This window comes from Setaria italica, chromosome VIII (genome assembly GCF_000263155.2).
Source record: "Setaria italica strain Yugu1 chromosome VIII, Setaria_italica_v2.0, whole genome shotgun sequence".
Lineage (NCBI taxonomy): Eukaryota > Viridiplantae > Streptophyta > Magnoliopsida > Poales > Poaceae > Setaria > Setaria italica.
In genome coordinates, this window is record NC_028457.1 from 25,575,685 (window position 1) to 25,587,522 (window position 11,838).

The 11,838-nt window shown below is 41.7% G+C and overlaps 1 protein-coding gene across 2 annotated transcripts; it reads right to left on the reverse strand.

Annotated features, from left to right (window-relative positions):
* Nucleotides 1-2,789: 2,789 nt before the first annotated feature.
* Nucleotides 2,790-7,747, reverse strand: LOC101773755 (transport inhibitor response 1-like protein Os11g0515500). Of its 2 annotated transcripts, none has more exons than XM_004979286.4 (4): nt 7,625-7,747; nt 6,357-6,868; nt 5,164-5,659; nt 2,790-3,891 (listed from the first exon to the last, which is right to left on the reverse strand). In XM_004979286.4, exons 2-4 carry the CDS (start codon nt 6,806-6,808, stop codon nt 3,118-3,120), a joined length of 1,722 nt encoding a protein of 573 aa, XP_004979343.1. In that variant the 5' UTR covers nt 6,809-6,868; nt 7,625-7,747; the 3' UTR covers nt 2,790-3,117. The 2 variants fall into 2 exon arrangements, with proteins under 2 accessions (XP_004979343.1, XP_004979344.1); XM_004979287.4 differs by having other exon boundaries at nt 7,517-7,696.
* Nucleotides 7,748-11,838: the final 4,091 nt, after the last annotated feature.

Sequence of the window (11,838 nt, forward strand, 5' to 3'; positions counted from 1 at the left end):
AGTTATGCATGTATGAAGTACAGTAATGTGCATTTGTGATATAATATGCTGGCAGTTCTCTTTTTTTGTGAGATGCCTGCGCGACACAATGAGTCATGAATGTTCAATTTTGCCTATGATGTACTTTTTTGATTGAGGGAGAGGCAGATATGTTTGTTATAAATCAAATTGCTAGGTTTATGTATGATCTTTTTGCAGTTTTGAATCATATAGTGTATGCTTAATCATACGTGCATTCTGAATAAAATTGTATATTTTTCCATGCAATTATTTTCTGTTTTTGGATTGCCCAGTGCTTTTGGCTGCGGCGACAATTTTTTTTTTCCAAAAAGAGAGAGTGGACAAAAACCTGATGACGCTAGTGGCCGAAAAAGACAGGCCGTGCGGCCGGCCTAACTTACGGCCGGCCGTACGTTAGCCGGGTCCAACGGGAAAATAGCTCCACCGGAAAAGCTTTGGGTCAGCACTTTCATTTTCATCGAAACTTGTCCAATTGCTTCCTCTTTCTATCAGGTTTTCTTTTGACGTTCTTTCAGGTGGATTTGTTCAATGCCAGCCCACTTCAAGTGCTGAGTAATCTATGCTTACTTATCTCCCTAGCAGTAAGGGCCATCAGCACCGCCACCGATGCTATTTGGGCCAACAGCGATGGGGGGATAAGGCGTTCTGCAGTGATGACATCCCGTTACAAAAGAAAATACTAAGAAATATAATTATTTCAAAAAAATATCTCCATTAAATTATTTTGGGCATGTTTGTTTTCATGGCCTAAACTAGGCTAAAGTTTAACCCTTTTGCTGTTTGGATACATGGGTTAAGTTTAGTCCATGGGTGTACAAAAGACTCCTTTACCCCTAATTAATGGACGAAATAAATGAGTGGGGGAGGGTAGGGAGTGTCTTTTGGTCACCTTGAATCACTTTTAGCCCCTTTTAGCACGCCTTGAAGGGACTAAAGGGCTAATAGGAGCTAAAGTTTAGCACTTTACTTTTACTTTTAGCCCTCCTATTTAGCTCTCCAAGAGCTAAAATGGGGGTTAAAATGGAGGGTTAAAATTTAGCCCCGTAGAAACAAACACCCCCTTCCTTCACCTTTACACTCGCTGTTTGCAAAAGATTGACTAATTTTTCCTGCGACGAGTGATGCACCTAGCATGCACGTGGTCCTTAATCGCTTGATGAGAAGGCCTCATCGTCACTAATCCAGCAGAGATTAAGACAGCCAAGGACACTTCCAGCAAATGAAGGAGCATTATTGTATACTAGTCGCGCAAGCTGTAAACAAACAGAGTTTGGTGACCAGGACTCTTGTATTCCGTGCCAAATATGGGGCACGGTGCAGCTAGCTGGCCCTAAGCAGAAGAGACAAGCACATGAATGCCTTAAAGGAGGAGGACAAGCAAAAGAATTAGCAGAAGCACAGTGTGTGATTCTGATTAATTAATAATTAATTAGTGCTCACCGTCTCGTCATCTCGTCGATCATCCAAATAATTAGTTAGGTTGGGAGGTCAAATCACGGGTTTATGGGACCGATCAAATAACTGATTCCTCCAATCAAACGTTTTTAATTTAGAGTTTAAAATTTGTCCTACGAAAAAGTGCATGTAGCTTTTGGACTAGCTAGATTTGATTGTATTCACATTTAATTGCTTAAAATTTTCTTTTACCAAGGTGCATGCGTATTTAGTTGACAGATTTTTTTGTCTTTCCCAAGATGTATTTTACCGTGCACATTTAAATGTTTAACTTTTTTTCTTTTTTCAAGATTTTACTAGTTTAAAATATCTGGTTGATTATCTGCTTTAATTAGGAGCATCCATATAATTTTTCATGACTGCTAATCTATTCTAAAAATCCTAAGAATGCACTTTTTTTAGGATGAAGGGAGTAAATTATAGCAAATGAGATTGGTTGTAAGCTCCCGTTTTGATCCATCCAGCTAATCCATTAACTAGCTAGCTAACTGGAATTAGCTTGGTTAAACCAGCTAGCTGAATACTTATAGATGGCTACAAGGGTTTTTAGCTAGGCATGTTTAAGAGGAGACAAGGTAAAAGTGGAGCAGGGCAGCTGAGCTTGAGCATGCCCCGAGCCACCTCTGATCCGCGTACCAACAACAAGCGACGTCTCTCTGGGAATGGGAATCCAGATCGCACCAAACGCCTGCCTGCACATGGGTTTTGACCGCGTCATGCAGGATCGATCGACGCATGCTTTCGTAGTCAACGGCAGTTCAACTCCATCAAGAGGAGAAATGTAACGTGAACTGACAATCGAGCTCTTCCTCAATTGCACACATCGTTCAGTTCAACTGCAAACTTCACTGTTCACACGTCAGACAGGGGTAAAACGAAGGGAAAGGCGAGTGCGGCTCAATCATCTGCTAACCTCAACGTAAGGCGTAATTTGAATTGGTACGAGATACATTCAAAAGTACTCCATATTTTCACCTCTAAGACTTTGAAAGGTATATTTAATTTCGTCATTTACTTCTCCTGAAATATATTGTCAATTGCTATAAGATCTACATGTCTTAAAACCACTTTGAAAGTGAACCTATCGACACAACTTTTAAAAATCTGATTTGAGTTATACTTAGCCCAGACTTGCAAAGTTTGACAAAATTTTTTTAACAAAACACGCCTTACATTCACGACTAAGGAAGTACTAGCAAGCTTCAGTGATTGTAATTAAACAGGGAGGATTTCAGGACATCAAACAACAGGTATCAATTGGGTCTAATTTTTAAGGACCATCTGGGAACCTTTACCTTCACAGAAGAAGATTATTCATCAGCAAAAATCTTTCAACTCCTTTCCCAAAGTTAAAAAAAAAAACAACTCGAGGCAACCAACAGTTCAACATCACAAACTACCCAGATACTGGAAGAGCGCCAACCAGCATGAGAAGCTTCCACAAACATAATATTAGTTGGTCTCACAAATGGTCCAGATAGCACCAAGGTTTCACCTAACGCAACAGAGAGTGCATAAGTTTCCAACGCTAGCAAAACAGGGTAGCATAACTACAGCAAGCAACGGTTCAGAAAACTGATGAGTTCATCCGGAAGCCAGCTTCAGAGAGGAACCATCTTTAGCCACCACAGCAGATAGCACTTACAATATCGAGACGAATCCAGGTGTGTCACCCCTGGGTCCGGCAATCGTCCGGTAGAGGTACAGCTTCTCCACCTTCTTCGCATTGCTGGCATCCTCATCCACCTCGTTGATACTCGCTCCTGCCTCATTAATGACCTCCACATTGACACTAGGCATGCTCGCTGCAAGGGTCTTGCAGGCCCCTAGGGTGATGTTGCAGGAGGACATCCACAGCGAGCGCATCGCCTCATACCTGTCCACGCCCGCAAGGAGGGCGGTGTCACCGAAGGGACTGTCCCTGATCTCCAGCTTCTTGAGGTTCTTGCAGCCATTAAGCACGTAGACCATACCATCGTCAGTGCCCCCCGCGAACGCCACTGACAGCATCTCCAGCTTCTCAGCGTACATTCCGATGTACAGGAACACGCAGTCCGTGAGGAGGCCGGACATGGAGAGACGCCTAAGGCCTTTGCAGGACTGGACTATTGCACCAAAGCCTTCATCCAATGGCAGTCCTGTCACAGCGTCTGCTGAACTGAGCTCGAGAATGCATAGCCTGAAGGACGTCAATTGTGGGCAGTTCTTTGCTATAGTAATCAGTGCAGCATTGGTCATTCGATTGCAAAAGTATAGCACAGATTGTAACTTCCGACAGCCTGAAGATATGGCAACCAACCCTTCCTCTGTCACAGTAGTTGCGTTTGAATTATCAGGAAATACCCTCAACTCTTGGAGATCAGGACAAGACATGGCCACAACCTTCAATCCTTCATCACCAATGTTGTCCAACAGCTGCAGACAAGGATTAAGCATAAGCAACTATGTAAAAAGGCAAACAGTAAGGCCGTCACCAAATGAAACAAATATATGTTCACCAATGTTTAACCACAATAATCCACTTATTAGGACTATCAATGGCAATTAGTGCAATAAGGCTGAAGTTATAATTGAAGCTGTTGTAATCAACCTAGAAATGAGGCTTCTCCGAGCATAACCGTGCAAGTGCTATTGCAATTTAATGAAATCTAAGCAGCAGTCACCCAGTGAAGGTATTACTTATTAGGTCACACTGCCACTCTAGTCCAACGCACTTAGATGTGACAGGAATCAAATCCATACAGGTTGCATCATATCAAGTGCCTTTGTAAAGATATCAATACCATGCTGACCTTGTTGAGGGGAAATTTTTTCTTGTGCAGGGCAGTAAAATATAATATAACAAACAGTCGTGACCTTATTAAACATAAAAAGGGAAGTTGAAAAGGTTGTTATTTTAAAGGTCCCTTGCATTTACCCAGCTATCTCATCATAATAAAATACATGAACATATTTTGCTGCATTGGCAGGTAGTAAGATTGTGACATGTCTATATTGCTACAAGCTAGAGTTTAACAAAACGTATGCTATTTTTGGACTCCGTAGGCCTGCTTAACTGTAAGAATTACCAGATGTTGAACAAAATCCATTTCAATTTGTTACAGTATGCAGATCTAAGCATGTAGAAGTAGAACATTTGTTGCCAAAAAAACTGTTTAGATACATGAACAAAATTTTCCCAATTTTATCACTCGTGTAATCAACCTTAAAAATAGATGCACCAGAATATTCTGTAAGCTGACAAATCTAATTTGACCTACCAAGCTAAACCCTCAAAAACTGCATCAGGTGACCTATATATGTAAAAACAACAGGTGAGGTCAAGGCACCACAATAATCCTAAAATCAGAGATGTCTGAGGGAAAATAATGAACATAAGAGAAATTCTTATTAATCAAGAGAAAAGAGAGATGCACCATGCAATTTTATTAGGCTTAGATGTTGACAGCTAAAATTAATTAAAACTTTTATAGTTCCAGAACAAATGCAACTACACTTAAATTTTAGGAATTAGAGTCAAATGGCAAAAATACCCGTCTTTCCAATCATAGGAATCAGTTATGAGAGAGCCTAAAACTTCATAGCAACACTGCTAGTAAACTCTCCTGCATGTCATTTTCAAAAAAAAAAAAAAAACTCTCCTGCATGTTTGAAGGGGAGAAAACATCACTAGTAAAAAAAACTTACCCATAAGACATGGAGTTTCGTACACCGACGAATAATACTGATAAGATTGGTACTTTGAATCGATGGAGCATAACTGAGATTCAAGCATGTAAGGTCCTTGCAAACAGAAAAAATTCTTTGAAGAAATAAGCCCGTAGCGTCCCAAAAACCGGATAAACTCTTTAGTGAACTGCATTTTGCGAAAGCAGCAAATAGACTGCCATATCCAGCAGGGTGATTGCCTCTTGCAAAAGATCCTGTTCCTAAATCCTCCAGCTTAGGTGTGCTACCAAGTATTCTGGACAAAACATCAAATGGAACAGCACGATTCAACCTTAACCTTTTAAGATTCGGACTCCTTGCAACAAGTCTCTCCAATGCATAAGCATTCACCTCCCCAGCCAAGCAAGCAAAATTCAAGGATTCTAGTGATGTAGAAGTCTTGGGAAAACAATTAAGCCAATGATGGCCTCGATGTTTCACAACACTCTCTTGTAAGTCCAGTTCCTTAAGAAACCTGAAGCAAAGAGTTGTAAAACATGTAAGGAGTAGACAACCATAAGTAATCTTGAGCAAAACTAAACAGGAAGATGACAGTGAAAATAAACTTCACACAACAGAATATGCCAGACCTGGAAATTAATAATACTATATAAATGCAAATTATGCAATCAAAGAAATAGAAGCAAGGGATGGAAAACCATATAAGCACTCATGCAGTAGATCTGTACCTTTTTTGCGAGGCAGTAGATCTGTACTTATCAAACTTAAATGAAAGTTACAAAATTTCATGGCTGCAACAATGAAAGAAGGCTAATACAGATAGAGCTAAGAAACGGCCAAAAATTACACAAAAACAAGTTCAAATCCTGCAGATGAAATACAACTGGAATTCTAGAGAACTTTTTTCAGTAGATTTTGCACTGTCTTCACAATTCACATTAACAAATCTTAATCAGTAAACACACAATAGATAAATATTAATATCAAGATCCAACCAAGTATAAAGAGATCGAAAGGCATACATGATCCGTTATAAGATGGTGCACAAACAATAAACTAAGCACAAAGAAGATTGCAAAGATAACACTGAATTGAATCACATTGCTGGTAATTAAATGGCCAAGCTGGATGAACTACAACAGTACTCAATACGCTCTTTCTCAAATTGAAGAAGTGTGACATAAAAATCTTGAAGCTTTCAAAATTGTCACCTGCAATTGGCGGCGATAGTAGCAAGCCCGGCAGTGCTAAACCCCTCGCAGCTGACAAGGACAAGTGATTTAAAGTTGGTAAAAGAGCCAGCAATCAGCTTGAGGCACTCATCAGTCACAACCATCCGCTTCAGCCGGAGCTCCTCAAGGCCAGGGCACGCACGGGCACATGAGTCCACCCATGGATCAGCCATGGCGCCCCACCCCGCAGGGACAAGGTCGAAGTCAGCAAAGTGCGGTTTGCCTTTCACGCTCAGCGAGCGCATGCTGGGGAACCGCACATGTACACGCTCTGGGTGCACTGCATAGCAGTTGCTTATAAGCACCGAGCGGCGGCTACGGCGCTCAATGTGGTACCATGCCCGGCACACCAGCGACGCGGCGTTGCGGTCCCGGTGCGAGGTTACATTGCCAAGGATCTGCTCCACTACTTCCTCCGGGAAGTATGCCATGGTGGTGTCCCCTAGAATCCTAAATAAACCTCCATCACTCGCACAGCTCCCAGATGCTACCTGCTCACAAACAAACAACAAGGACGAACTCTTGATATCAGCACTAGGCAGTAGCTGGTGATCATTTGCAGGAATCAACACGAATTTGGTGTTACTATGCGCGAATGTGCACAGAGTAGCACTTGGTTCTAAAATTCTAACTGACAAGAGGTGATACGGATCAGGAATCAGATCACGGATCGGTATCAGAAAGTAGAAAAATTAGTACCAGCTCACATGGACTCTGCAATTTGGACAGATAGAAATCGCATATTCTGAAAAAACAAATGCCAATTTCGACCTCAAGAACAGGGGAAACAGGGTTTCCTTTTCCATCTCTTGATCAAATCCAAGGGCAGACTCGGGAAACAAATCGCGCTCCCCCGAGACGGACTTCCCAAAATTACAAGATCAAAACCGAAACCGAAACCTAAACATATGAAAAAAGAACAAACAGAAACAGAAAAAAGAAGGATCCCAACAGAACCGCAAATAAAAGGAAGGGAAATAAAAAAAAATTCCAGCTCCGGGAGGGGGGATCAACGGCCGAACAACACAATGATCGCAGCTTTCGACTCCGATCGAACCCCAGATCAACAACCCAACCACCCCCCCCCCCCCCCCCGGCGAATTTCCCCCGCACCATAAAGAGGGGAGAATTTAACTTACGAAGAAAGCCCCCAAGAAACCTGTGCAACCAGGAAACCCAACGCTCCGCGATCGATCGGATCGGATCGGAGAAGAGGGCCTGGAGATGGAATCGAGGGAGAAGGCGACCTGAGTATTTCTCGCGCGAGGGTGGTGGCGGTTTCTTGGAACTCCCCGCCTCCTCCGCCAGTCGACTCCTCGTACGAGTCGTCGCTGTACCCTGGTGTGTTTATGTCTGTCCTCATTGTCAGTTGCCACTCTTCCCCTTTTCTTTTCTTTTTTTCTTTTTTTTCCACCCTTATCTTTGCACCATGCCACCGTCAGTTTCTAATTTCCCCTGATTTACCGTATCAGGTGAGGAAGTGCGTTACAGGCTTACCTTTGCTAATTGCTACGTACTAACTAAAAAAAACTAAGGGATGTTTGATACCTCGCTAAACTTTAGCAACTAAAAGTTGCTAAACTTTATCAAGATTGTTTGGATACCTTTGCTAAACAATATTTAATGAGGTGGATAATGACCTATTTGCCCTTAATGAATGCTAACCAGACAAGCAATAATGAGGGGCAAAGGGTGTCCATCGCACCTTTTAGCAAGTTTTAGCAACCAAAAACTTGCTAAAGTGCTAAACTTTAGCAACTCAACTTTAGCAACTTTTAGCAAGGGTGTTTGGCAGTTTAGCAGCTAAAAGTTGCTAAACTTTAGCTGCTAGCCAGAGGTATCCACTAAGTCGTTTTAGAATGATCCTCAATCAAAATTTTTTAAATTTAATCAAGATTATAGAAAAAATTACATATATTAATGGTATGAAATAAGTGACATTAGGTTTATCATGAGATATATTTTTCACAATATACTTATTTGATACCATAAAAATTGATACTTTTCTCTATAAATTTGGTGACAAAATTTGACTTAAGACAAATCTAGAATGACTTGGTTTTTGGGACAGAAAGAGTAGATGATTCCACTTAGAAATATAAATTTAATTAAACAAGATTTGGGATGTTAGGGGATTGATTTAGGATTTAGAGCGACATATACAAAGTATATATGCCGATGGATAAGGATCACTGGAATTGATTAAACGTTACTGCTAGCGCTCGGATGTTTGATGGGAAATTTTCCATCGGATGCTTCGCTGAAACATTAAAAATTACCTAATGTAATATTAGTGGTTACTATTGCAACATAAAAAAATAATGTGTAAATATGACTATGGCATCTGATTCTGTGATATAAAACTCCCACCGCAATATAAACACAATGTTTCATGAAACATGCACAAATAATAGTTGCAACATCGATATTTAACTATTGCAACACCTATCTAATCGTCCGAGTTTTTTAGATTGTTGTGTAGCATTATTATGGATTAAAATATTCGTTTACACTAAGTCTACGTGGATGCTCATGTCTCAAAAAAAATGGATGCTCAAAATGTAGCTTTGGAAAATAGGAGCTCCTAGATTCCTCCGGTTTTGATGCACCCAACACCATTGCCCCCTCGTAGTGGTAGAACATAGTTGTTATTTTTTTCTGCAAAAGTGTTGACGGTAGTTAGCGTGCCAATTGGTGAACAGCAAACGCACGGATCAGTTGTAGATTTTTTCTTAGAGTATTCCCCAAGGTTTATCAATCCGTAGAGCAAATGAAATGCTGGCTCTCACTTTATACTAATCTTACTAATAAAACCAGGCAATATGAGTTGTGTAGAGAGACAAACTAATCTAAACTAAATAAGGAGCCAGACAATATGAGTTGTGTAGAGAGACAAACTAATCTAAACTAAACAAGGAGCAAAGGTTGATACAAGATAGATAACAAAGATAGATATGCGTTCTCTCCCTAGGATTTATGTTCATATGAATATGCATCTACTACATAAAAAGGGGTTGCCTTAAGGATGGCAACGGGGCGGGTTGGAGTCAGGTGGAGCTTCCGCGGACCCGCCCTCAAAACTCGAGAATAAAACCCGCCCCGAACCAGAACCTTATTTCGAGTGACAATGAGCACCCACTCCCAAAACCCCGGGTGCCTGAAACGCGACGGACCCTCCGAAACCTGAGCAAGACAATGACAGGGAGCGAGGCGCGAGCGGCCGGCGGCGCCGCGGGCGAGGGGCGATGGGGATTTGGGGCCGGGGGTGTGGGCGTGCGCACTGGCTGGGAGATGGGGAGAGTGGGAGATGACTGTGTGAACGGAGATTATATACCTAAGTTGTTGTTGGGCTGGGCTAGTTTTTGGGCTGAAATGTATAAGTCGAGGCCCCGTGGGTTACCCGCGGGGGAAGTATAAACCCGTCCCTGCACGCGCCATGTGTTGGGTCCCAAACCCGAGACCCACGGGAGGAATTTCGGACCCGCCCCCGCCCCCATCGGGTCTGAAAACCGCAGGTCTCGGGTCCAGACCCGCCCGATTGCCATCCCTAGGTTGCCTTCTCTAGCTTCACAGCAGTTACATGCTCGTTCGATCCTTTCCCTCATGCATACCGTCACTACACAGGGATAATCAATAACCTCACTCACATATCTATATCAAAGCATCCGCAAAGTTAAGCTAATCACCACGATTACTACAAACTCTACTAAGGACATATGAACCGCTCACATATGTAAATAGACCATTGCAATGACATAGAGCACTGATAGGCATAATGTACATGTAGCAGTTATATATCAAGGATCCAAACAATCCTAGGGATGAACAGAGAATTTTACCCTATCATCTTATAGAGATTGATGCACAAAGGGGTGATGAAAACTCTGGAGAATGTCATCACCGAAGATGGCGGCGAGAGGGCGCAGGAACACCCTAGGCCGATCGACCTTAGGCTCCTCAGGCCAATCAGAGGCCTGAGGCCTTCTTCGCACCTCCTAACTTCCTCTGGCGTTGGTCGTTGTGGTGATCTTATCTAATCCTTGTTTCTCATCTTGTGGCGGCGGTGGCTAGGTCTAAACTCGTCGGGATTATGTTCCTTGTTGAATGTCCTGGGTATTTATACTTGTCGGTGTCGGTTGGGTGCCTTTGAGGCGAAGTACCTAGAGAAAAATCCTAGGAATGTTGTGAGCTTCCTCCTGGTGAAAGGGGGAGGTCGATCAGGTCCGAAAATGGGCCAAGCCGATGGTCCTACCCTCTATTGGTCTCCAATGCCCGAGCGCTTTATACGAAAGTTGCAGACCTCGTCGAGCCATGCATTTTTTCTTGTAAATTCGCCCCAATCAAAGTTCGGATGAGGAAGATATGACCCGGCAAGTTCAGCTCCTTCTGCGGACCTGCAGTTCAATGTTCATGTTTGGGCCTTTCAATATCCAAAGTTCGGACCCAAGTCCAAATTGTAGACAAACCTTCTATTTATGTCACATTTCCTGTGATTTTGCAATATGGTCCAAAACACAATATATATATGCAAATATGAGGTTATTTCAGGTACAAAGTGGCGGGTTAGTATAAGATTAAATCCAAAAACACTACTCAAATGGTACTCCCTTTTTTCGTTTTGATTTTTCTAGGTTCATAGATAATTTGGAACGGAGGGTGTAAAAAAGTGTCAAGCGTCAACAAAAAGAAGAAATCAATTGGGTCCCAGATATAGCTAATGTGACAAAAGTAGTTCTGTAAATGCAAGAACAAGGTTTAAATTATGAAAGAACAAGGTTCTGTAAATCCTAATCCTCACTGAATATGAAAGCGTATAATTCTGACAGGTCTACTAGCAGAAAATCCTTTAGGCCCCGTTTGGGTCCCTTCATTTTGAAGGAATTGGAATCTATTTAATGGAGTATGCTAATTTATGTTGGAATGTGGCATTCCACAACTTTCCAAAGTTTAGATATAAGCCTATCTTAAATTCATGGGGTGGGAGATGGAAATTGATTCTATAGATTATGGTTATTAGAATGGAATTCAATTCTTATAGCACGTTCTTGGACTCGCTTCTCTATAGTAGAAGTGCAGCATATAAGTATCTCTCCCATATCACCAACTATAATATACAACTATATTCCACATACAATTATATTAGCTTAATTAATTTGTGTCTAAATTATGATTATTAGGATGGAATTCAATTCCAATGATCCAAACGGGGCCTTAGACATGTTCTACCGAAAATATAGTATTATATGAGGGGGAGAATTGATTTACAACAGATCAATCCAACTTCAAACAGCTATTTATTCACCTACGTAAATATAGTTTCTGTCGTCCTGGTCACTCCCATCTTTTTCTACCGATCTCTGTTTTGAGTCAGCATCAATTCCGATGTTCTGGTTGAAGTTTTGCATCCCTCACGTGTGAATTCGCATTTCAAACAAAGTTGCAAGGATTTTAGACCAGTCAG

Coding starts and splice junctions, on each gene's coding strand:
- LOC101773755 (XM_004979286.4), bottom strand. CDS start 6,808: ATGGCATACTTCCCGGAGGAAGTAGTGGAGCAGATCCTTGGCAATGTA. Junction 5,660..6,356: donor ACTATCGCCGCCAATTGCAG/GTGACAATTTTG, acceptor TCTTTGCTTCAG/GTTTCTTAAGGAACTGGACT. Junction 3,892..5,163: donor CGAAACTCCATGTCTTATGG/GTAAGTTTTTTT, acceptor CCTTGTCTGCAG/CTGTTGGACAACATTGGTGA.